The 25,271-nt window shown below is 35.1% G+C and overlaps 1 protein-coding gene across 1 annotated transcript; it reads left to right on the forward strand.

The window, feature by feature from the left end:
- The first annotated feature begins 8,260 nt into the window (after positions 1-8,260).
- On the forward strand, positions 8,261-24,707 carry LOC130241994 (alpha-2-macroglobulin-like). Its single transcript, XM_056474015.1, has 35 exons — positions 8,261-8,352; positions 8,464-8,574; positions 8,839-9,019; positions 9,096-9,252; positions 9,342-9,394; positions 9,535-9,555; positions 11,247-11,412; positions 11,520-11,604; positions 11,687-11,801; positions 11,890-12,010; positions 12,204-12,313; positions 13,883-14,053; positions 14,148-14,378; positions 14,469-14,684; positions 14,784-14,933; positions 15,022-15,147; positions 15,240-15,333; positions 16,615-16,747; positions 16,862-17,087; positions 17,158-17,284; positions 17,362-17,483; positions 19,213-19,264; positions 19,370-19,453; positions 20,200-20,376; positions 20,474-20,549; positions 20,632-20,788; positions 20,874-20,948; positions 21,030-21,192; positions 21,276-21,469; positions 21,541-21,753; positions 23,056-23,180; positions 23,327-23,408; positions 24,173-24,256; positions 24,335-24,440; positions 24,542-24,707. Exons 2-35 carry the CDS (start codon positions 8,492-8,494, stop codon positions 24,580-24,582), a joined length of 4,317 nt encoding a protein of 1,438 aa, XP_056329990.1. The 5' UTR covers positions 8,261-8,352; positions 8,464-8,491; the 3' UTR covers positions 24,583-24,707.
- The last annotated feature ends 564 nt before the right edge of the window (positions 24,708-25,271 follow it).

Raw genomic sequence — 25,271 nt, forward strand, 5'->3', positions numbered from 1 at the left:
GAAAGTTTTACAATGTTGGACCATGGCATTTCGGGCTTTTGACAGTCACCCTGCATAAATGCAGTGCCATAACTTTCCTTTTTCCATTTTGAAGGAGCATTCATAATCTGATCCTTCCGACTGATGCCAGTTCTCTGGACGCAGACTATAACAGACTGCACCATGGGCGCATAAATAGTCAGTTCCACCCAGAGCGTTGCACTGGAGCTAGGATGCACTCAGACATAAAGCCCAATCAGCCACACATTTTATTTTGTTTTGTAATATAGCAAAATTAGTCAAAAATAATTATTGTCATTTTTGGCAACTTAGGGTGTGCCCTCTGTCCCACCCACCGCAGCCTTAGAGGACACACCCTAATCCTATCTCCAGCGGTTTACCTAGGGTGAAACGACAGCCGTCCCCATATTATCCAGATGGCCAAGGTACACAATTACAAAGTTTCCTCTTGAGCCCTTGATAGTCTTCCAGTCAAGAAACAAGTGCCCCAACAATTTACATCGCCTTACATGCACAGTCATATGCTGATTGTTCAGTTGCTTGCAGGTTTCTTAGATACAGATTATAACAAATTGCACAAAGGGCGCACAACTAGTCAGTCTGAGCAATAATGCAGTGCCACAACATTTCTTTCTTTGCTGTTTTAAACAGGCAGTCATCCCCTAATTGTTCAGACTATAACAGACTGCACCATGGGTAAACATATATTGTCAATTTTGGCAAGTTAGGGTGTGCCCTCTGTCCCACCCACCGCAGCCTCAGAGGACACACCCTAATCCTATGTTCAGCAGTTTACCTGGGTGAAATCGGGTTGTAATACGGGTCTTGTATTACTGAAATTAATTTTAATGTTATTTTTCTTATGTCAGCGTCAATGATTTGCATGAAATTTAAATGAACTTTAAATCGTTACACAGGTGTCAGCCAGATTACATTAGATTGCACCATGTAACATGCTGTGCTCAAAAAATAAAAATACTTTAGTATATATATATATATATATATATATATATATATATATATATATATATATATATATATATATATATATATATATATATAAACTATAATGCTTACTATAATTGAATAATTGACACTATACTATAATTATACTAAAATGCTTACTATAATTTCTCCAAAATGTTTCCCTTTACTATAAATTACTTTAGTATTTTAAATGTGTAACACCTGGTTTTATTGAATTTTTGTTTTAGCTGTTATATACTACATTGTGTTTGTGTTTAGTACAGCATGTTATTTACAGTAAATAACTGAACTGAACTATTATGCCTCACATGTTTCATTGACAGTTTTATTGATCATGTTAGAAGATATGATTGACTTGGATTTACTTTCCTTCGATTTAAAAATGAAAATTGTAAAAATAGCTTAGATGATAGCTTTTGTCATGTAGCTTTTAGCTTAGCTTGCTACATTTCCCTGGGGGTAGCTTTTAGTGTAGTTGAGCTACATTTTAAGTAGAGTAGCTAATAGCTTAGCTCACTACATTTTTCAAGTAGCTTGCCCAACACAGTATTTTGCACTAAATGTAGCTGCTTAGCCCATTATAATGTTGCATTAATAATGAAATGAAGCTCTTAAGGCTGTGCAATTGGGCAATTAGTTGAAAGGGGGGTGTTTAAAAAATAGCAGTGTGGCATTCAATCAGTAAGGTCTTCAGTTTTGGGAAAAATCAGGTGTGAATCAGGTGGCCACTATTTAAGGATGAAACCAGCATTTGTTGAACATGCATTTGAAAGCCTGAGGCAATAGGTCGTTCAAGACATTGTTCAGCGTACTTTGTATAAAAAGTATATTGGAGAGGGGAAAACCTATAAAGAGGTGCAAAAAATTATAGGTATCCCCAATATATATAGTATCCCCAAAACTGGAATATTGCATAAAAGACGTGCGAATAAAGCAGCGTTTCCGTCCAACAAGTCAAAGAGAACAAAATCGCCACTTCCTGATTAACTGGCGACAAATATCAAAAGTAAAAACAGAATTTGCATCGGTAGGAGCAGCTGCGTGAATATATTATCTTGATTTAATCAATGACTTGCACCTCAGAAGGCAATCCTGACACGCAGTGAAAGCACGCTGGCGTTTGAAGGCTCGAGACATCAGCGGAGGTGCACGATGTGGCACCAGGCGAAAGTATAAATCAGCCTTAAGATGTTTGTTTGTTTGTTTGTTTGTTTGTTTTTCCTGTACTTCAATGGTGCATCTAACCTGTTTTAGTCCTGTTCAATTTATTTTACCACAAATTTTGTGATTTTACAATTTCTTTTGCGTGTTTTTGATATTGTGATATAGGTCTTGAATTTAATACTTAATGGTCTTAAAGAGGTCTTAAAAAGTCTTAAATTTGACATTATGATAGCTGCAGAAACCCTGTTACAAGACTTCAGTCTCTAATCTGAAAAAACACATTATGGTAAGAAGACATATAACTTCATTTATGTGATATTTAATTTATTAATAATATGTTTAGGCACTAGGCAGTGTTGTTCTGTGGTTTCTGACGGTTCAGTTCACGCGATTAGGTAATTAGCAAAGTTTCTCCATAATTTGCAAGTGTTTTTTTCTAATTAAGTCGTCTATTGATTGTACATATAAGAGAGAAATTAAATTTGAAATTATAGTCTTTTTTTATTTGTGCATATTTCTGTTTCTGTATATATATATATATATATATATATATATATATATATATATATATATATATATATATATATATATATATGTATATATGTATATGTATATGTGTGTGTGTGTGTGTGTGTGTGTGTGTGTGTATTTAGGGGTGGGCGACACGGTGATGCAGTGGGTATCGCTATCGCCTCAAAGCAAGAAGTTTGTTGGTTCAAGCCCCGGCTGAGTCAGTTGGTGTTTCTGTGTGGAGTTTGCATGTTCTCCCTGTGTTGGCGTGGGTTTCCTCTATAGGTGCTCTGGTTTAGATTCGTATATAAACCACACCTGACAGTTCAGTTAATGCTGTTTACACGGTTTCGAAAGTGTTTATAGTATCTTTAAATGTGTTGTGTAAAATGTGTTTTACTGCCTGGATCTTGTCTGATTCAGCAATTATGGATAATTCCACCAATACCACCAGCTAAAAAAGTAATTTGTAATTTGAGTAGTTTTTAAAAAGAGTAATTTGTACTTTTACTTAAGTACTTTTTAACACCAGTACTTTTACTTGTAATTGAGTATAATTTCAGCAATGTAACAGTACTTGTAATTGAGTACAAATGTTTTGTACTTTTTCCACCACTGGACCCTAGACACGATCTTAATTCAGCTTTTCTACAATTCAGCCAATTACATTTTCAAGGTCAGGAGAGAAGCGTAAAGGCAGTTGCACAAGTCTTCACAGCAAAAAATCTCAAATTGATGGCAGCCATGAGCCGCACTCGGAGTTGAAAGTTAAACTAGTGCACACATCATTTAAATGATCAGAGTTATGATTACGACAAGCATTTGATGTTTTTTCTTTCATAGTGAACTCAAAGTGTTGTGCATGAAAATAAATGTTTACTGGGTCAGTATACTCTAGCCTATATAATGTTGAATAAAATGCAAGACTGAATCTGATAATGACATTTGAATTCATTTGCATAATTATCCATTTATCCATTATTATACATTGCATTTATTTGCATTATTACCAATAAAAAATTCTATTAAAAAATATTTTCTATTAATAAAACATTTTTATTTAAAAAGTTCCAAACATTAAAAAAATATTTTGTTAGTTAATTTGGTGTCCAACAGTGTGTGGTAGACGCTAGAAGACGGTAATCACAACAATATAATGTTTTACGTAGGGCCTACATACTTTCACAGATTTTTTAAAATAAAAAAATATTGACAATAATAAAAAATACTTTTATGCTGCAAAAATGGTTTCTCCAGTGTTTCTCATCAAAATTTTGCCGAACTTGTTCAATAATTGACAGGTACACGTCTGCCGACATTGTGGTGAAAACCACGGAAGCGTGCTATATGTTTAACCCTAAACAAATACCTTAAAACTCTGTGTAACATTTAACCCTGCGTTGCTTTTGTGCCCCGCGCTACCCTACGTGTTTTGTGCTGTTACTTGTTGTTGACTCCTCCGGCATGTCATGGCTTCTTCTTCCCGAAATGCAGAATATGCTGCAGAAATCTGGCCCTGGTGCTGTAAAGCTGCATAAACTGTAATAGTCGATTTTTTTCCCTTCAGCAATTGCTTCTTCCTCTCTCCCTGTAAGCAGCTCGGAACTTGATGGAATGGAACTAAATTCTAAATGGAAGCAAGAAGTTCCATGATGTCATCAAGAGTGAATTCGTCTGATTGGCTGAGACTGTCAACAGGCTGAATTTAAACGGAGTGTACAATGTTAAGGTTAGTTAGTATGTTTTTAACTGATGGTTTTCGTGAAATACAAATTTATTCCCTAAACTTTTGGAATTATGGCCACTGGTTCTCAGTGTTTATATATATATATATATATATATATATATATATATATATATATATATATATATATATATATATATATATATATATATATATATATATATATATATGAACTTTCCATTTAAATCATCCCCAACAACTCTACACTAACCCAACTCTAAGATTCTCTTAGCGCTGTTTGACTGTGTTTTGTCTGTTTTCCACCAGAAGGCTCAATGGAGCTGTACAAGACATTGTCTTTCTCTAAAACAGAGGTGCCCAAACATTTTCTTATATAGGGCCACAAATCAAACTTGATTGAGGGCTGTGGGCCAAAGGTGAATCAACCAAACTGTATTACATCAAAGTTTCCATGAGTAATTTCCTAACTTGTTGCCTAATATTTAAAAATAAACAGAAAAAATTTCTTTAAATTATATTAACTAACGTAGTATATGATTTAAAAATGTATAATGAATTTATTAAAGTAAAAACACAAACAAACCCATTAATATAATGGGGATCAAAGCAAAATACACTAAGCTGCACCTGCTTTTGCTCTGATCTGTGGCAGATGGTATTTATACAGTATTTTTAATTTAGAAAGTAATTAACAAAACAAACAAATAAAATGTTACATTAAATTCAAAATGACGATCTCTGTCAAAGATAACTGCATCAACCACCCAACATTCTCCCCCTATGGGATGGTGGGCCAAATCAAAGGTTGGAATGGGCCAACTTTGGCCCGTGGGCCCTAGTTTGGGTATCTCTGCTCTAAAATAACAAACCTGACTGTACTATACATCAACCTCTAAGCACTAAACGTTTAACCAATATAAGTTAAGTGTATACAAAACATGTATGTACAAAAATCGAGAGTAATAAATTTGTCAAATCTATGGTAAATAAAAATTTGCATTTGAAAAGCATTAAGGCTAAGCTTTGGCATTTCTTTATTTTCAGACTAACATTGCAAAACATATACAAAGGTTTTCTGTGCAGTTTCATTTTGTGGAATTAATAAAATAATTGAATGTTTACAGTAATGCAGCTGCAGGCGCACAACAATGAAGTAATATGCAATAATAATAATGCTTTTATTACACCTCTCCAAACCCAAGGTCATATAGGAAAGGGAGAGTAAATGATAATAAAACACATGCAACTCAAAGAATAAACAAAGTTTAGAAACCAACAGCTGTTCACTGTTCACATGGACAAATTTTTAGAGGATCCAGATTTATTATGACATTTATTAATATCTGATCTGTATTTGACAGAAGTTTCATATATTGACATGGCACATTAGTTATTTTATAGTTAGTTGAATGTATTATTTGCTCAATGTTTATTTGCTTACATTTTTTACAGGCTATCTGTCATCTTTTGACCTCTTTCATTTACAGTTAGTACAAAAATAATAGAACATTCTGAAGCGGATATTTGTTTATGTAAATACATTACTTTATTGGTAAAAGGTATTGGGAAATAGAGAATAAAGAGAATAATTAGCATAGCTGCTGTTCACAGTGTATATAAATGAGATGCAGAAACCTGCGTGGAGCACATTCATGTATCATACCGCTAAGTGTGTGTGAATGCTTTACTAAAAAGATTTTTGAATTGGAAGAGTGTGTCTGAGCTTTGGACATTATCAGGAATTATCTATTTATTCCAGAGTTTAGGAGCCATAAATGTGAAGGCCCGAGCTTCTTTACGCGACTTTGCTATTCTAGGTACTACCAGAAGCCCTGAGTTTTGAGATCTTAAAGAGCGAGTTGGATTGTAGCGAGACAGAAGGTTGGTTAGATAAACAGGAGCTCAATTATTTAAGGCTTTATAGGTAAGAAGCAATATTTTAAATCAATATGAAACTTAACAGACAGCCAGTGTAAGGAGGATAAAATTGGGGTGATATGGTCATATTTTCTAGACCTGGTAAGAACTCTGGCAGCTGTATTTTGTACTAGCTGAAGTTTGTTAATAGAGGATGCTGGGCAGCCTGCAAACAGAGCATTACAGTAATCCAGCCTAGAAGTCATAAAAGCATGGATTAGCTTTTCTGCATCTGAGATGGATAGCATACTTCGTAACTTTGCGAAATTCCTCAGATGAAAAAGGCAGTTTTTGTGACATGAGATATATGATTTTCAAAAGTTAAATTGCTGTCTAATATGACACCCAGATCTTTTATAGTAGAGCTAACGCTAATTCTGTTGCCCTCTAATTGCAAGTTGAGAAGTGAAATCTGCTGTGTACAGGATTTAGGCCCAATAAGTAATAATTCTGTTTTGTCTGAGTTTAAGAGAAGAAAATTGTTGGTCATCCAGTCTTTAACATCTTGAATACACCCAGTTAGCTTAGAGAGTTCAGACATCTCACCAGGTTTAGTTGAAATATACAATTGGGTATCATCTGGATAGTAGTGAAAGCTGATCCCATGTCTTCTAATAAAGTCTCCCAGGGGTAGCATGTATATTGTAAACAGCAAAGGGTCTAAAACTGATCCTAGCACCCCATACTTTACTGGCCTGACTTCTGAAGGCTGTCCATTAATATTCACAAACTGGTAATGGTCGGCTAAGTATGACTTAAACCATTGTAGAGCCTGTCCGTGGACACCTGTAGAATTTAAGCGATTTATGAGGATATTGTGGTCAATGGTGTCAAATGTGGCACTAAGATCGAGTAAAACTAATAACGAGATGCACCCTTGGTCAGCAGCTAAGAGTAAATCGAGCTAAGAGCTAAGAGATATTTATTATTTATAGATCTGTGGGCAGAATTGATGCAAATAGATGCAAAATCAACTCTTTTGGTATGTCAGAGACAAAACATAGCCAACACAGAAAGAACCTAAATAAACATGTACAGTATGTTTTAATATAGGTTTTGATATAGGTTTTTAATATATGTGACATATATAAAATTGCTCATTTTTCTATATTATATAGGTACATATATGTACCTATATTGGTGCATATATGCATGTATGTGTGCATATATGCCCAATTGCCCATATATGTTCACCTATATGTTTACCTATATATTAGTAAATTATTAAAATCCATAGTTGCTAGACAACATAAATAAAAGAAATTTTAAAAAAATTATTTACTTTAGAAAAATCAAATAGTACAAGAAAAAAATTATACAAGAATTTTTTTGTATTTTTTTTTTTTTAGTTAGTTTATCTTGTATAGGGCTTATTTGTGGATATAAAGAAGCTATTCAGGAGACCTAGAGTATGGCCTGTATATGCACATTTATGCACTTCAATTGGCTATATGTGGCATATATACACATACAGCATATATTATCACATATGTGCATAAATACTGCATTTAGGTTTCATGTGCATACATCCTCATATAGGTTCTTTTCATGTAGGAGCTGATGATAGCTTTGCTCTTAATTTTCTAAACAGTGTTAAAGCGATACAGGAGTTCTGTCATCATTTACTTGTTCCAAACCATTTTTATTTCTGTTGAACATGTAAGTACTGACAAATGCTGAGAACCTGTTAAAGTATTTTTTTTCTTTGGATGTCTATGGTTACATGTTTTCAACTCCAAAGTATCTTCCTTTCAAAAAAAAAACAGGTTTGGAAACCAATGATGGCAGAATACTGTTGGGTGAACTATCTCTTTAACAAGCCCTGTTGTGTTTTTTGTTTGTACAACGCCATCTTGTGACGACGAAAGTGACTTGAAAGCACATGACGTCGTTATTACGACATGTCAAATCCTAACGTCCCAGGAGGTCTTGAACGCAGCAAACAATTTGCCAAATAGTATAGTTCGTGTTCTCGAAACAAACACCTGTTTGTTTCCAGGTTTGTAAACTTTACAAGAAGCTTCGCAGAATTTGCCTGAAGTCACTGGCGCCAGCTAAAGTTAAAGGAGGTAGCTGACTGTTGCACACGACTGTTGCCTAGGCTAGTTTTTTCAGGTGTTGTGTGTTTTCCTGTCAAATGTTTGTGAGGATGTGAATTATCAAGTGAAAATATCTTGCAGATCGCGGGTGTCTGCCTGGTCTCTCGTCATGACTGCAAACAAGTTCTGTGTTTGGAAAGGGCTCATTTTAGCCATTATCCTGCTCTGTGTTAATGGAGAAATGTCAACTCCGTAAGTTGCTTTAATTTTGTTTGTTCATTAGTTTGTTTTTCTTTAGTTTTTGTGTAATAACGCATATAGTTTATGTTTTGTAATGTTTGTACAGAGAATTACACTTGCTATAAATCTATTTTAAAGCATATATTAATATAATTTCCTAACAGAAAGTGATAATCATTTTTAAAATAAAGACCTCTTTATTTTTATGGCGTTATTCCAACGTTATACACATATAATTACATCAGTTCACCACAATGTTCTGTCGTCTCTAAACAGGTCTTTCATGGTGACGTTTCCTGCAGTAATTAGGTCAGGATCTGAGGCCAAACTGTGTGCAAGTCTTCTGAATCCCAATGAAAGCCTCGTCATGAACATTTATCTGAATCATGGGAACCAGAACACATTACTGGTGCAGGAGAGAGCTGAGCAAGAGTTTCACCGCTGCTTTAACTTTCAGGTTTGTCTTCAGACGCAGTGTGTTCACAAATCATTGAACATTTATTGGTTCATTTAAATAACATCTTGCTCATCAGGCTCCTCTGGTAGAAGCAGAATCAGTGCAAACAATGAAAGTTGAGCTTCAGGGGAAGAATTTCAAGATGACAGAAGAGAGGAAAGTCAAGTTGAGGCATTACTATTCTTTAACTTTTATACAGACTGATAAACCCATCTATATGCCTGGACAGACTGGTGAGTTGTTTAAACTCTTGTCATGTGTTGCATAACATGTTGTCAAATGTTATGATACCAACATCATTTGCTGTCATTTCTTATTTTAGTGTTTTTTAGAGTCATCACCATGGATGCCAAGTTTGTGCCTCTCGATCAGACGGTTAGACTTTTGTTCTTTGTTCATTTTAGTCAAACAGTAGATGTCAATAAATGAGAATCTCTAATATCAGCCAGTAAATTGTCAAATGTACTACTTAAAATTCAAAATAAATTATAATGGATTTGTTTTTGTCTTTGCAGTATGATTTGGTGGTGCTTGAAGTAAGGAATTTATTTCATATTAAGGATTAAATCTCTCTCTCTCTCTCTCTCTCTCTCTCTCTCTCTCTCTATATATATATATATATATATATATATATATATATATATATATATAAACATAATAATTTTAATAACTCATTTCTAATAACTGATTTATTTTATCTTTGCCATGATGACAGTAAATAATATTTAACTAGATATTTTTCAAGACACTTCTATACAGATTAAAGTGACATTCAAAGGCTTAACTAGGTTAATTAGGTTAACTAGGCAGGTTAGGGTAATTAGGTACGTTATTGTATAATGATGGTTTGTTCTGTAGACTATCGAAACAAAATATAGCTTAAAGGGGCTAATAATTTTTGCCCCAAAAAAGATTTTTTTTTTTCATAAAAACTGCTTTTATTGTTGCCGAAATAAAACAAATAAGACTTCCTCCAGAAGAAAAAATATTATCAGACATACTGTGAAAAGTTCTTTGGTCTGTTTTAACATAATTGGGGAGATATTGAAAAAAGAAAAAAAAAATCAAAGGGGGGCTAATATTTCTTACTTCAACTGTATATATATATATATATATATATATATATATATATATATATATATATATATATATATATATATATATATGTATATATATGTATATATATGTATATATATGTATATATATGTATATATATATGTATATATATGTATATATATATGTATATATATGTATATATATGTATATATATATATATATATATATATATATATATATATATATATATATATATATGTATATATATATATATATGTATATGTGTGCGTGTGTGTGTGTGTGTGTGTGTGTGTGTGTGTGTGTATTGTGTATTTTATATGTGTGTGAGCAATTCCAGCATTATGGATGTGACATTTGCAGTAAAATCTCAAAACATAAATTGACAGAGGAAGTATATGTTAACATTATATTGAATCATCTCTTTATACTTTTCAAAACAACTAGCCACCGAGTTATGGGAGCAGAAAAATATCAATCTGTAAAAATTTTTTAGATTTTAAATGAGGAAAATAAACATGCGTTATGTATATGACAAAAAAAACTTTAAATTTACAGTATACAACATCCTTTGTAGAAATTCTGTAAATTAAACTGCACAACCCAAAAGAAATGGTACTAATCAAAAGGATAAGAGTTGGATCACAATAGAACAAACATGATTGATTTTATTTGATTTTACATTTTTGCATTTATGAGGAAAAAGCTTCATTATGCATGTGACATTTCTCTGTTATGGATGTGACGGATGTGAAATTGCCACTTGTGTGACTTTGGTAAATCAATTATAATTGTTTGAAAACATTGACAGAGACATTTTTGAGTATTTTCAAAGTACTGTAAAATACAAGCCTACTCAAAAAAACCTAGAAATGGTTTTGCTATTTTGGCGAAAACATATTTTTTTTCATTGCAAGGTTGACATTTGCATGGAATTGCTCATATATATATATATATATATATATATATATATATATATATATATATATATATATATATATATATATATATATATATATATATATATATATATATATACAGTTTAATCAAGTAACAATACAAATAACAGTTTAATATTTAATTATATGTAAAAATGCTGTTCCGGTAATTGTCTTTTCTTATTTACTTATTTTTTCATTTTTATTCCTGTTAGGACAGTCATGATAACAGGATTGGTCAATGGACAAATGTTTCGTCAACAAGGTGGATTTTGCAGCTTTCTCATGAGTTGAACCCAGAAGCCCGTCAAGGAATGTACAAACTAAAGGCTTATATTGGTGAAAGGATGATCTCAAATGATTTTGAAGTGAAAAATTATGGTAAGTCATATGGTGTTGTAGTTCACTTGGTCACTGGTGTTGTATAGACAAAGTCAACAAGAGTCTTATCTCAGATATTTGCTGTTGTTTTTTGTGCTACTCTCTAGTTTTACCCAAGTTTGATGTGACTATAAAACAACCAAAGACACAGAGTATTGGTGACAATGAAATAAAACTTGAGATTTGTGGGAAGTGAGTAACCTTTTTATATTTTGAACTATCTTATCCCTGCAGTGTTACCAGTTTTGACCTTGTTGTATGCAAATATTTCTAGATACACCTACGGCCAGCCTCTACCTGGCAATGCATGGGTGGAAGTATGCCGTAATCAATTTGAATATGTTTCTATTCCTGAAGTAATTAATCTGTGTTTGAACAAATCTGCTCAGGTGTGTGAATACACTGTTATTGTAGTTAAACAATTGTTCTTGCATTTTTCGATTCAGTAAAACTTTATTAAATTATTCCCTCTATTAGATGAATGAGTCGGGTTGTGCATCTTTTATCTTCACTACATCAGCCTTTCTGAACGCCACATTTGAGAATTATCTACAAAATTCTCTTCTAGTTAAAACAAATGTCACTGAAGAGGGAACAGGTGAGCCGTTGCATTAGTTACTTTTCCACTGTTGGTCCAGTGCAAGCCACGGCATTCCGCAATTTTACTGTAGGGGCAATAGCCCGCAGTGCAGCATTAAAACCCTACCCTAATTACTAACCCCTATCCCCATGAATATTGTTCATGTTATATGAGGTTTAAATGTTCTTATTGAAACATTCTTTTTTCACAGACACCGTCATGACAAAATCTGAAACCATATCCCTGACATATAAACTTGGAAAGGTGACATTTGCTGAGCTTCCTGATTTGTTTGAACATGGATCCATTATAGAGGGAAAGGTAAAGCTACTGCAATTTAGACTCACACAATAGTTCATTTGGTCCAGACCAAAAATAAAATTGGCATTGGCATTTTTTTTAAATAGAACCTTAAAACATCCAAAAAAATAAGATTTTCTTGAAACTCACAAAGAGAAAAATTATATGTGAAATGACTAGTTCAGACTGGATGATTTTAGCTCGATTTTGACTCACCGACAGGTTTTGAGAAATGTGTTCTGATTGAAAATAACAATGGCGATTATCTACAGCCAATGAGAGAGCAGCATCCACCAGTTATGGGTATTTGCAGGCGAGTGGGAGGTTGGGGAAGAGGTTAAAAGTGCTCATTTTCAGTTTATTTGGACCCAAGAAATGAAGGAAAAGCTAGTGTAAATTTGGCAGGAGCACCCGTGTCTGTTTGACGCGTCATCTGAGCAATACCACAACGTGGTCAAAAAAAAAAAATTGAAGAGAAATTGCCCCACTAAAGAATCTACCCCACTAAAGGCTTCTTTCTCATTATGCAGTTTACAAAAGATACTACGTGACCTTGCGCTGTTTGCATGTCACTTGTCGCGTGTAAGAAATTAGTCTGCCTCGACCCAACTTCCACTCTAAATGGTGAATTGATGCTCATTTTCCACAAGGGCTGACTTATGAGAGAAAAGAAAAGTCAACAGTTTGTTGTCTCTGCATTGTTTGAGGTGACTACATCTCGCCTAAATGGTAGCAGTTGTAGAATGGGGATGGGTGTGGTGCACAGAGAACCAATTCATCAATGGTGTGGAAACTGCATGAACATAGAGACACAGAGAAAACAGCTGGGTCAATAGCCAAGGAGCAACTTCATTACCATCAAAAGGCAAGTCTAAAGCCAACATCTAAAACAGTATAAAGGTTTAAGTCTAAGAATGTTCAGGGTTTATTCTGACTCCGGTGAAACCAGGGTACTGCCATGTACTTTGAGACTGCTATGCTGAATAAACATTTTCATTGAGATTTCTACGTCGTCCTCATTTTTTCTTAAACGTGTGTGTTTGGTTGTTAGACGTAGTTTAGACAAAGTTGTCAGCGGTTCTTCCTATTTTAAAGTCATGCAGTGTGAAACCCCCTGACGCCGATCCATCTTGCAGTGTAAGCAAAGCAGCGTCGAAACGTTAACCCAGAGGTCATGCAGTGTGAAAACATTTGTGACACAACTACTTTGAAAATTGTGCAGTCTGAACTCGACATAAGAGGCAAAATGGCACCAAGAGTTCTTTTCTTCATCTAACACAAAACGATCTGCTGCAAATAGAGGAGTTTCTAAGTAATCCATGTCTGTAACAAAATTTAACAGGCAACATTTTGACTTTGATGAGCAATAAATGAGCATACTAAGAGTATTATTCCCTTTTTATAGTGCCATCTTTTGATCATGTGCAGTTTTTGGTGTGTGACCTCTTTAGTCTCTTTTACCTCTTTTTTGTTTGTTTACCTCTATTCATATTTCAGTCAAACCACAGTTCTTTAGGAAGTGGATATTTTTTTAGACTACACCTGTAAATGCTTGTGTTTATAAGAGGTTTTTCTGTCCTTTTTTCCCAGATCAAAGTTGCTCATTTTAACGGGACTCCGGTTTATAACAAATCAGTTTATCTCTTGGAAGGTCGATCCTGGTCCTCTCAGCTGCTCCTAAATCTCACTACAGACAGAAACGGACTGGCCATCTTTTCCTTTAATACAACTAGTCTGCCTTCCAGTGATCTTCATCTGATGGTGGGATTTAAGTTCATGATTGTATAATTGTATACTGTATAACTCTGAATGAAAAATGTGCCTTACAAAACAAAGTTTTTGGTTTTATATCCAGGCAAGTTTAACCTCTAAGGTTCAATATGGCTACAAAACTCCATATTTTACCACTGATGAAAAAATTGTTCGGCTTCTCCAGCCTGCCACTCCATACTCCCCAACATTAAGTGAACTGATTATAGAGAATATTGAGCAGCCATTAAAGTGTGACACTGAGATTACAGCCACTGTCAAGTATTATTTTGTTGGAGAGACTGTTGAAGACTTCAATACTGACATTGTCTATATGGTGAGTACATGTGCTCATTCTCAACATTAGGTTTACTGCATTAATTGACTGCACTGGTCAGTTTATAACAGGGTCGTCTGTCTGTTTCAGGTCTTGGCCAGAGGAGCGATCGTTTATCATGGATATGAGAAGGTTGAAGTGAAGTCTTCTTCTAACGGAGTAGCAAGTGGCACAATGTCCTTCAAACTGTCTGTTGGTGCAGATGTGGCTCCTGTAGTGCAGATTCTGGCATACTGTGTTCTGCCCAGTGAAAATATTATTACTGGTAGCAGAAAATTTGACATTGAAAAGTGTTTCAGAAACAAGGTATGCATTAAAACACTTTGGTAGGTTTACATTTTCATAGCTATTCAGCCTTCATTTATAATACTACAAAAATGGCACATCTGACTGTTATTGTCACAGGTTTCTCTGCAGTTTTCTCCTGCTAAAGCAGTTCCTGGTGAGAAAAACACTCTTCTGCTCTCAGCTCAGCCTGGTTCACTGTGTGGCCTTAGTGCTGTAGATCAGAGCATCCTGATCCTGGAGTCAGAAAAACGTCTGGATGCTGACAAGGTGCAGAGGCAATGTTGTACTTAATTGAAGCTTGATTTTAGTCTGAAATACTTTTCATTCCAAGTTTGTCCTTTAATTACCACCACAGATCTTTAACCTGCTGCCAGTGCAATATATGTCAAGTTATCCATATGGTGTTGAAGATAAACAGGAGTGTCTGCATGTGAGATTCCGTCGAGCTGTGCACATAGATTCAGCCTATGAAACTTTAAAGGTGGGAAGCTCCTTCTCAATGATGGTTTATTTAGTTTCTTGCTGATATTTTTTGGCTAAACATTCAAGTCTGCATATGTTGCTGTTTCACAGAGTGTGGGACTGAAAATGGCAACAAATCTGATTGTTCGAGAACCACAGTGCCTGACATACAGAGGCCTGCATTATCATCGCAGCTTTCATGAATGTATGTCATATATATATATGATTTTGTTTTCACCAAAAATATCTGGTTTTTAGGGTTAGTTCATCTCAACTTTCAAATATTATTTATTCACTCACATGTTCTTTTACATCAGTCAGACGTTTGTTTTTAAATATAAATGAACATATTAAATGGAATTTAATAGATCGTCCCTCTATTAAAAGTAATTTAATCCAAAACTGTGGCACTTCAGAACATCTAAAAACAGAGTTGAAAAATGAATCTATATCAATCAAATAGTTTAGTTTTTTTGATGGGATATCAAAAATAGTTAGGATAGCTGGGATAGCTGTCTGATTTGTGAAAACTTTTTCAATTACACTTGACTACATAAATGCTTCTCTGTTAAACGGATATGATTCCGATCTTCAAATTCCGCTCTATAAGAAAGTTGAATTATGCTACCCTAACCTACATATTTTATGTAAATGACATTTATTTTCACAGAAACGCAAGGTACAGTGCTCAGCATATATTACTACACACCTCACAAATCTGTATTTTAAATTCATATTATTAACAGGAAGCTAAACAATATTATATTTGTGCATGTGCATTAGATTCGTCAGTACTGAAGCAAAATCTGGAGCTTATCTGAAATTTTGAAGGTTGTAATTTTTTCTTTTGCAATATTTAGCTTGAATGTAATTGTGTTATCTTTCAATTTCTAAATATGTTTGGTGACTAAAGCATTATTTTGATAAAAATATCTGTTTAATAAATTTGTTTTGTTTAAATGCACCAAAGTACATTGCCTATATTCACTGAGAAATGGAAAAAAAAATATTTTCAAAATGGGGTGTACTCAATTATGCTGACCACTGTATATATCTTAATTTGCATACTAATATATAAAAACAGGTTAGAGATGCTGAATCAAGCTTTTAAATTGACTTCTAAATGCTTACTCTTCTGATTTATTTTACCATTGCTGGCTTTCATTTCTGCATTGGCAAGAATACAAACAATCAGTCAATAAATCCACCAGTCATTTACTTTAAACCATTGAACTTTTAATAGAGGGATTTTTAAATAGAGATTTTGTTTTGTAAAGCTAAATAAAGTCTGACAATATCAGGGTGAATAAATGATGCCTGTAAGCTGAAACACTTATGTTTTTTAATTGAGAATACTATAAACGATAAGATAATGTAATTCTGCCCCAATCATCATGGTAATTTAGGACATTTTAACATTACTTTGAAATTAATGTAGGACTCAATGGCACAAGGCCTTAGAGATTTATTTTGTTTTTATTTCAAGTTGATTATTCTGAGGATGTTGAATTACACATGGTAGTGAACTCTGAAGAAGGCAGCTTTGCTGTTGATTCTCCTGATGCAACCATTCGAACCGTTTTTCCAGAAACATGGATCTGGCAGCTTGCTGAAGTGGGGTTTGTGATCCAAACTTTTTTATATTTTAATTCAGGAACAATAGCATCAGCGTTTGACAGCATTGCATTTTATGTTGATGTTCATAATCTACAAAAATAGTTTCTGATTTTCAGAGACTCTGGATCAGCTGAGGTTCCTGTCACAGTTCCTGACACCATCACCTCTTGGGAGACGGAGGCCTTCTGTCTGTCCTCCACAGGTCTGGGATTGGCTCCTCCTGCTCAGCTGACAGTTTTTCAGCCCTTCTTCCTGGAGCTCTCTCTGCCTTACTCCATCATCCGTGGAGAGATCTTTGAACTCAAGGCCACTGTCTTCAACTATCTGTCCAAGTGCATCATGGTGAGATTTCAGACTCAGTCTGATCCAATCAGATCAAATATTCCACTAATCACATGTGCTTGATTGACAGGTTAAAGTGAGTCCAGCTCCTTCCTCAGACTACACTCTCAAAGCCTCCTCTGATGATCAGTATTCATCCTGTCTTTGTACTAATGGAAGAAAAACCTTTAAATGGATCCTCACTCCTTCTGTTCTTGGTGATTTGTTCAGTCTGAATCATTGTTTCTCAGTGTTTGCGTCTGCTGTATCTTCACGTACATGTCACATGTTGCAGGAGTGGTGAATATTACAGTCAGTGCAGAGGCAGAGGCGTCCCAGACTGTGTGTGATAATGAGATTGTGAGTGTGCCAGAGAGAGGACGCATAGACACTGTCACACGAAGTCTGCATGTGCAGGTCAGTGCAAACAATCAACTCTCAGGACTATTTTATAAATGGTCCTGTTCACACCTGGTAATATCATGTGAACCGATCACAAGAGGGGAACTCTAAAAAACATTTTGAGCTTGCATATTCAGTTTTTTTTCCAGCTGTGGCGGCAGACTCTGTTGGGCCTTTTGCATAGATCTACCTGTGGCATTATTTCAATGACAAATGTCGTGAGCGCAGTATTACAAGTCGAGATCGCATTTATGTAACACGACTCACGAGCATGCGAATCTCTTTGTTTGCGCGCCAGTTTCCTCTGTTCATGCACAAAACGTCTTGTACGCCCTCAAATTCACGCTGCTCAAGCGCAGGTTTTCTTGTGCGCTCTCAAATAAACGCTGTTGAAGTGCGATTTAGTGCGTTTATGTAATGAGTATGTCTCCAACATTGATTAGATTTGCTAGGAATATTTATGAATGTCTCCAATAGACCTACCAAGCAGCATTAAGGCATCCTGAAGTAAAGTGAAACGGCCAAAAACTCCAGCTATAGTAATCTATAGTAATCTATCTCTATCCAGATAAAGTGATCTATAATTTTAAAGTATATAAAGCTTTATCTATTATCTATAGAGTATAATTATGGATATTTTGGTGTGGCGCCCCGCCATGGAAGAATGAATGTAGAGGAAACCATGTTATTTGATCGGATTGTTGATGTAGGTTGATGCACATGTGGTTATATGCATTTGACCAGCCACTAAAGACAACCTGCTCTTTGCCTACTGATGTCATGTTTCAACAATAAAAGATACACTGACCAGAAGTATTAAAACTTTGCTATTGATAATTGTATGTTTTATATTGGCGACAAAAAAGAAAAAACTGTATTTTTCTCTTACTAGTCTCAACATATTTAAGCTTTTTATTTTGCAAAAATAAATACACATTTGACTACAAATTAGATTTTTGAAATAAAGCCGCTACATTCTTTTCTAACAGCAGATCTCGTGCAGCGCTCTTGAACTGCTGTGTTCTGTGAATGTTTTATTGTATGGATAGTCATTATTGTGCTGTTAATAATTTTATAGTCTTCAAAGTAACATATTAGGCCCACGATTTCAGTGTTTTGATGTTTTAAAATATTGATTTAATGAATTTGAATAAAAACAACAATGACACATGTTAAACCTGTAAAACAGTATCGCATGAAATAAAGGATTAAATGATCTTAACAGCAAAAGTAAGTCCAAGGCTTTATTAAAAATGTAAAATATTAAAAAGCATTTATTGACATGGCTTTACCTTAAAACTGTATCAACGCATTTTGGCAAACACTTGCTTTCTTCAGGGTAATTTGCTGTTTATTTTGATGAATCCCTTACACAAAGAGCACCGACAAATTAATTTAGCTACCTCTGAGCACTTTTTGTTCGATTTTGATTAAATGATCTATTTTTATTTACATTACTTAATGAAAAGAAAATTATAATGAGTGTTTAATTGATTTAATATTTCAATTCTGCAAATGTTAACAAAAAGTACATTATAGTTCAATTCTTTTGTACAGTATGATAATTGTGCAAGCTTCCCTCATCAGAGAAGTGGTCGAAAGTGGACAAAAGAACACATTTAAATGCCAGGTGTAAACAGGAATGTGTCTTCCTTGTCGACAGAAAAATGCATGTAAAAATCAGGTGTAAATAGGGCCAATGAAACGAAAAGGTTTTTAATCTATGGTACGCTGTTATTTGTAGGCTGAAGGAGTTGAAAAAAGCAAGATTTACAGTTGGTTGCTGTGTCCACAGGGTTTGTCAGCACCACATTTTCACTTCATTTCCACTTCACAAACCAGCTTTACCTTATTCTTTATGGTTTACCTTATTCTTTTGTTTTTTTTTCTTCTCTCCATAGGAAGTAAAGTCTCGGATGAGGTGACACTGACACTTCCCTCCGATGTGATAAAAGGATCAGTCAGATCTTCTGTTTCAGCACTCGGTACATTTGTTCATAAATGAAGAAAAGCAAAACTAATATTGTATGATGTTGAGTTACATAATTTGTAGATGAGAATAAAAAACTTTATGCAGAATAAATTCTCTGAGTACAATTAGAATTTGGCCTGAATTATGAATTAGGCAGAACAATAAGGTTTGTACAGTAATGTTAGAAGTTAATTATGAAACCTATAGATTCATTTCCTTAAATTAAATTTATATTTTATGAACACTGGATCTTAAACGTGGGCAATGCAGTGGTGCAGTAGGTAGTGCTGTTGCCTCACAGCAAGAGGGTTGCTGGTTCAAGTGTGTCGTTTCTGTGTGGAGTTTGCATGTTCTCCCTGTGTTCGCGTAAGTTTCCTCCGGGTGCTCTGGTTTCCCCCACAGTCCAAAGACATGTGGTATAGGTGAATTCAGTAGGCTAAATTGTCTGTAGTGTATGTGTGTGTGAATGAGTGTGTATGGATGTTTCCCAGAGATGGGTTGCAGCTGAAAAGGCATCCGCTGCGTAAAACATGTGCTGGATAAGGCGGTTCATTCCGCTGTGGCGACCCCAGATTAATAAAGGGACTAAGCCGAAAAGACAATGAATGAATGAATGAATCTTAAACATCTTCCAGAATGTAGCAGCTTACTTCTTAAAAATCCATATATTTATAAATATTTTTTGTCTGGAATTCACATTTTTGCGTTATAATTTCTGCATGCAGAAATTATGCATTGACATTTACGTTTTTATTTTAGGCGATATATTGGGTCGTGCACTGCAGAATCTTCATGGATTATTAAAGATGCCGTACGGCTGTGGAGAGCAAAATATTGCTATTCTTTCTCCTAATATTTACATTCTGCAGTATCTGGAGAACACAAAGCAGCTCACATCAGCCATCCGAGAGAAAGCCAGCAGCTTCCTTAAGAGCGGTGAGACACATCAGTTATGCTCTTTGTTCTAAATATATTCATTTTAAGCACATCGACCTGTCCGTTAAAATGGACTTACAAATATCAAACTCAACAGGATACCAGAGACAACTGAACTACAGGCATCATGATGGTGCATACAGCACATTTGGTAATGGTGAAGGGAATACATGGTGAGGGTCTCATGGTACTATGCAATTATGGCAATATTATACATATGTATTCAATTGTTTAAAATACTATGTTCGCCACTAGGTTGACTGCTTTTGTCCTGAGGTCTTTTGGCAAAGCACAGAGGTACATATTTGTTGACCCACAAATTATTCAGAGTGCAAAGAATTGGTTAATAAGCAGACGGGATTTAGACGGCTGCTTTATCCAGCAGGGAAGACTGTTTAATAGTCGAATGAAGGTTTGCAATTAGTTCTTTTTAACCATATAATCTATGTTGTGATCAGTAGATGTTTTATTTTGTTATTCTTTGTCCTCTATCTTAGGGTGGAGTGAATAATAATGTGACCATGACGGCCTACATTACTGCATCACTGCTTGAACTGGAAACTCCAGTCACAGTAAGTTCATCTTCAGGAAACACAGTATAAACTCATAGTAAAATGACACTCGCAGCAACTGTTTGTCTGCTTGTGTTTCAGGATCCTGTTGTCACTAAAGGTTTGTCATGCTTGAGGCCCGTCATTGAGGACGTCAAAAACACTTACACCACTGCTCTGCTGGCCTACACTTTCAGTCTGGCTAGAGACACCAACACTCGACAGCAGCTTTTCAACAAACTGGAGGATCTTGCTATTTCAGAGGGTAAGAGATTGCTTTCTGATGACTTTCTGCACTGCACTGTTGCTTTTGTCTTGCTGGTTGAGTTTGTCTTTTGTGTCCTAAAGGTCCTCTTGTCCACTGGTCTCAGTCTGCATCTGCTGATGACTCTGATTCTCTGGATGTGGAGATCAGCTCATATGTGCTGTTAGCTGTTCTCACTGCAGATTCACTCACTCCAGCTGATCTGGGCTTTGCTAACAGGATTGTCAGCTGGCTTGTGAAGCAGCAGAATGCCTATGGAGGATTCTCCTCCACACAGGTTCCTCAAATCAAACACATTATTGCTGAATGGCTAAAATTGTCAGATGACTGAACTCATTTTTTTCCCAGGACACAGTGGTGGCTCTTCAGGCTCTGTCTTTGTACGCCACCAAAGTGTTCAGCTCTGACGGCTCCAGCACAGTGACTGTACAGTCAGCAGGAGACTCTCACAGCTTTGATGTCAATCAGGACAACAAGTTACTGTACCAGGAGAAGCAGCTGGCCAATGTGCCAGGCAAATACAGCATTGAAGTCAAGGGCTCAGCCTGTGTGTCTGTGCAGGTCTGTTTTGCGTATCTTGGTGCTTTTTTTCCCCAGTGATTTCTTTTTCTCATCCTGTTGTGGATCTGATGTGAATCAGTTATGGTCTGATTGTTAGGTAGTCAGTCTTTGAAATCTAAAGTTCTGATTTCCAGCATTGTAGGTGGTGTGTAGAATAAACAGCACTCTCTCCTATCTCTGATAACCAGCTAAAGTACCTGAGCAAAGCACTTAATCCTTAACTGGTCTTTGGGCTCACATGGTGTGTGTGTGCCAGTTTTTGTGATATATCAGGACATAAATGCGTATAATGACATGTTTAGGACCTACATATTTGAGTTGAGGTGGTTTATGAGGACATGCCTCATGCCCACGTAATTAAAATAATTTTTAACAGGGCTTTTAACATTCCAAATTTGCCACAGGTTTTCTGTGAGTATTGGGTTTAAGGTGATATATTAAGCATTTTATGAAAAAAAAAAATTATGCTAATGGAGAGTCCTCATAAACCACCAAAACAAGCAACATTTGCTCATTCTGAAACTGTAGCCTTGTATACATTTCTTGAGACCACGAATTATGTAGCCATAAGTACGTTTGGCCGTATTTCATCTTTAAATGAATGCAATGGGGTGGTATGTCGCCGTTCCTTTTCGCACTTACCAGCTGACTGCTTACCTCTGTATGGATGGCATTTTTGCTGTTTCCAGTTTGACCAGTAGCTCGCCATGTACTTCGGCAGTCTTGAGAGGAAATGACCACGATGACAGGGTTTGATTCATGTGAAGAACGGTTCCAGAAAGCGGGTTAAGACAAAATCAGAAGCCAAGAAATAAAATGAACAAGTAAAGGCGAGGGCCTTTCTTTTTCTGGATTGCTTTTCTAAAACTGTCTGTTGAGTTTAGGAAAGTGGGTGGGCAGGTCAATCAGTGCGTTTAAAAACACTATTGGTTGAGTTTAGGGATGGAAGAGGGTGGGTCAGTCAGTCAGTCGACAGCAGCTTCTCGACATGACACTCGGGAGAGATATTTGATATCTCAAAAAAGCATACACAGCGGCCTCTGGTGCATTCTTGAAAACAAAAACGGCAAGAAAATGTACCTCCTGGGATGTAATTGTATGTATAAAATGAAATGTAGAAATATATAAAGCGTTTTCAGAATGAGCCTGGGTTTAAAATAAGTTTGATGTTTTACTTCTCACTTATAATGTTTCTGTGAACTTGCATGGGTAAAATTCAGAGGACTAAATTTGAATGTGGTTAAACCATCCTTAACCAAACGATACTCAGTTCATCTCATTGTACTGATTTAATTGTCACAGATCCCCCTGTTCTATAACATCCCTACACCTCCTCCTACTATTAATACGCTGAGTGTCGAAGCTAGCGTTACAGGAGATTGCCTTGCATCTGCTCGCAAAAACCTCATGATGAACTTCACCATCACGTAAGCAATTTAATTTTGTATCATGCACATAAATGAAAGGCTTTAATCATTTCTTGAAGGAGAGCCTATTAGGGACACATTTGTGAATTATTTTCACTTATTTTGAGAATTAAAGTATTCACATATATTGTTTTTTTATACTACAGATACAGTGGGACACAAACCAGTACTAACATGGTCATAGTAGACATTAAACTCCTTTCAGGATTCACAGCGGATACATCAATGGTTAGTTTGCTTTAAAATTAATATCTACAGTGACGTTTATGTCAGTTAAAAATTTTGAAAGCTATCAAAAGTTTAACCAAAATAAAAACACATTTACTCATGCTTTTTGTCTTTCTAAAGCCATAAGATATTTGCTCATCTTTTTGATCAAATCTGAGTGTTTCTCTTATAAAAACCTGTTTACCCAAGACTCTGACACTTTCAGTTTTCACAAAAAAGCTATTTTAATCCAAGCCTTATGCAGAAACAGTCACTTTATACAATGAGCAGATGTAATTTAGGTTATTATTTACATCAAACTGGTGAGCAATGGCCAAAGCTTTCATGTTTGATCTGTGCTACTCAATCATGATTTACACATAAGTATATTTGTTTCATGCAGCACATTTGAGCTTCTGTAAGAACCAATAAGGTTTGTCGTAGATGTCATGGTTGAACTTTTGTTTATGTTCACTGATAAATGGTTATATATGTGCATGAAAGCCTAAATTAAACCTGTTCATCATATAAAGCGATCTTCTGTGTCTTTTCAGAAAACCATTTAGAACCCATTTGCTTCATATGGGTTTACTTTTATCTTACAAATATTTTGAAGCATCAGAGCTTTGGGTGAAAAATTATGAAATAATACCTCCATGTGTCTTTTGGGACTTAAAAAATCTGTGGAGTAAATGATAATTTAGATTTTGGGATAAACAAACTGTTGAAAGCCATCACAGCCAAAAAAAAACATTGCACATAAACATTGATGAAACCCTTTTCAGCTTGCGATTCCACCACATATGTATGCACCGCTTGTGGAGCGGGTTGATTCTAAAGACGATCATATTATGGTGTATCTGAAAGAGGTGAGATGACTGCAGTATTGATGGCTTAACATTTTATTTTTATTGTCCATTATGTTGATTGTTCTCTGGTTCTTGCAGGTACCAAAAAATAGTCCACAGCTCTACACAATACAAATGAAGCAAGTCTTTCCTGTGAGAGATCTAAGGCCTGCTGTGATTAAAGTCTATGACTACTATCAAACAAGTATGGTTTCATCACATCTCATGATTCTTATACTGGTTTATTTTACTGATATTTTATTTTATATTCTATTTTACTCAATGTTGTTGTCTTTCTTCTTTAAGGTGACCAGTCTGAGACATTGTATTCATCACCCTGCGCTTGATGTTTGTGGATGCACATCTTAAAATCCTTTTTTAAACCCGTCTATGCAATTCATGGACTATTGCTATTAAAATGAAAGAAATACTCTATTGTTTGTGATTTAAAATAAATAAACGGACAACTACAGATATCGCGTCTTGCTTTTAAATTTGATTACACAGTTATTAAAACATCAAATGGAGCAAGAAATGTTTGTATTAACTATTGCTCTGTTCAACCAGTTGGTATAATTATTTTCTACTCTTGTGAGGTCGTTGCCTGTGAGCACATTGACCATGAAGCAAAACAGATTTGTGTAAATATTTGAAATCCATTGATGCGATGAGAGTTTTGCTTAATGCAATGTTTTCAGCAGTACAGTAAACGTGGGCTGCAATGCCATGGGGTGTTTGTTACAAAAACATTTACAGTATCAGCATTTAATGTTTGCTTTGAACTATCTGTATAGTAAATTGGGTTAAATGATTTTTTAAAGATTGTTAATAGTCACAAACGCTTTAGTTAAATGTTAATAAATGAATATTGAGACTTTTATATTCTGGTAATCTTTTTGAGTACATTAACTGTGACCATAGACAATAAAAATTTGCATGGGTGTATTTGTAATTTTTAAGAATGCATTGTATAAGACAAAATGATTGATTATTTCATTTATGAAAAAAAATATATTATAGATAGTATGTTAAGATC

This window comes from Danio aesculapii, chromosome 15 (genome assembly GCF_903798145.1).
Source record: "Danio aesculapii chromosome 15, fDanAes4.1, whole genome shotgun sequence".
Lineage (NCBI taxonomy): Eukaryota > Metazoa > Chordata > Actinopteri > Cypriniformes > Danionidae > Danio > Danio aesculapii.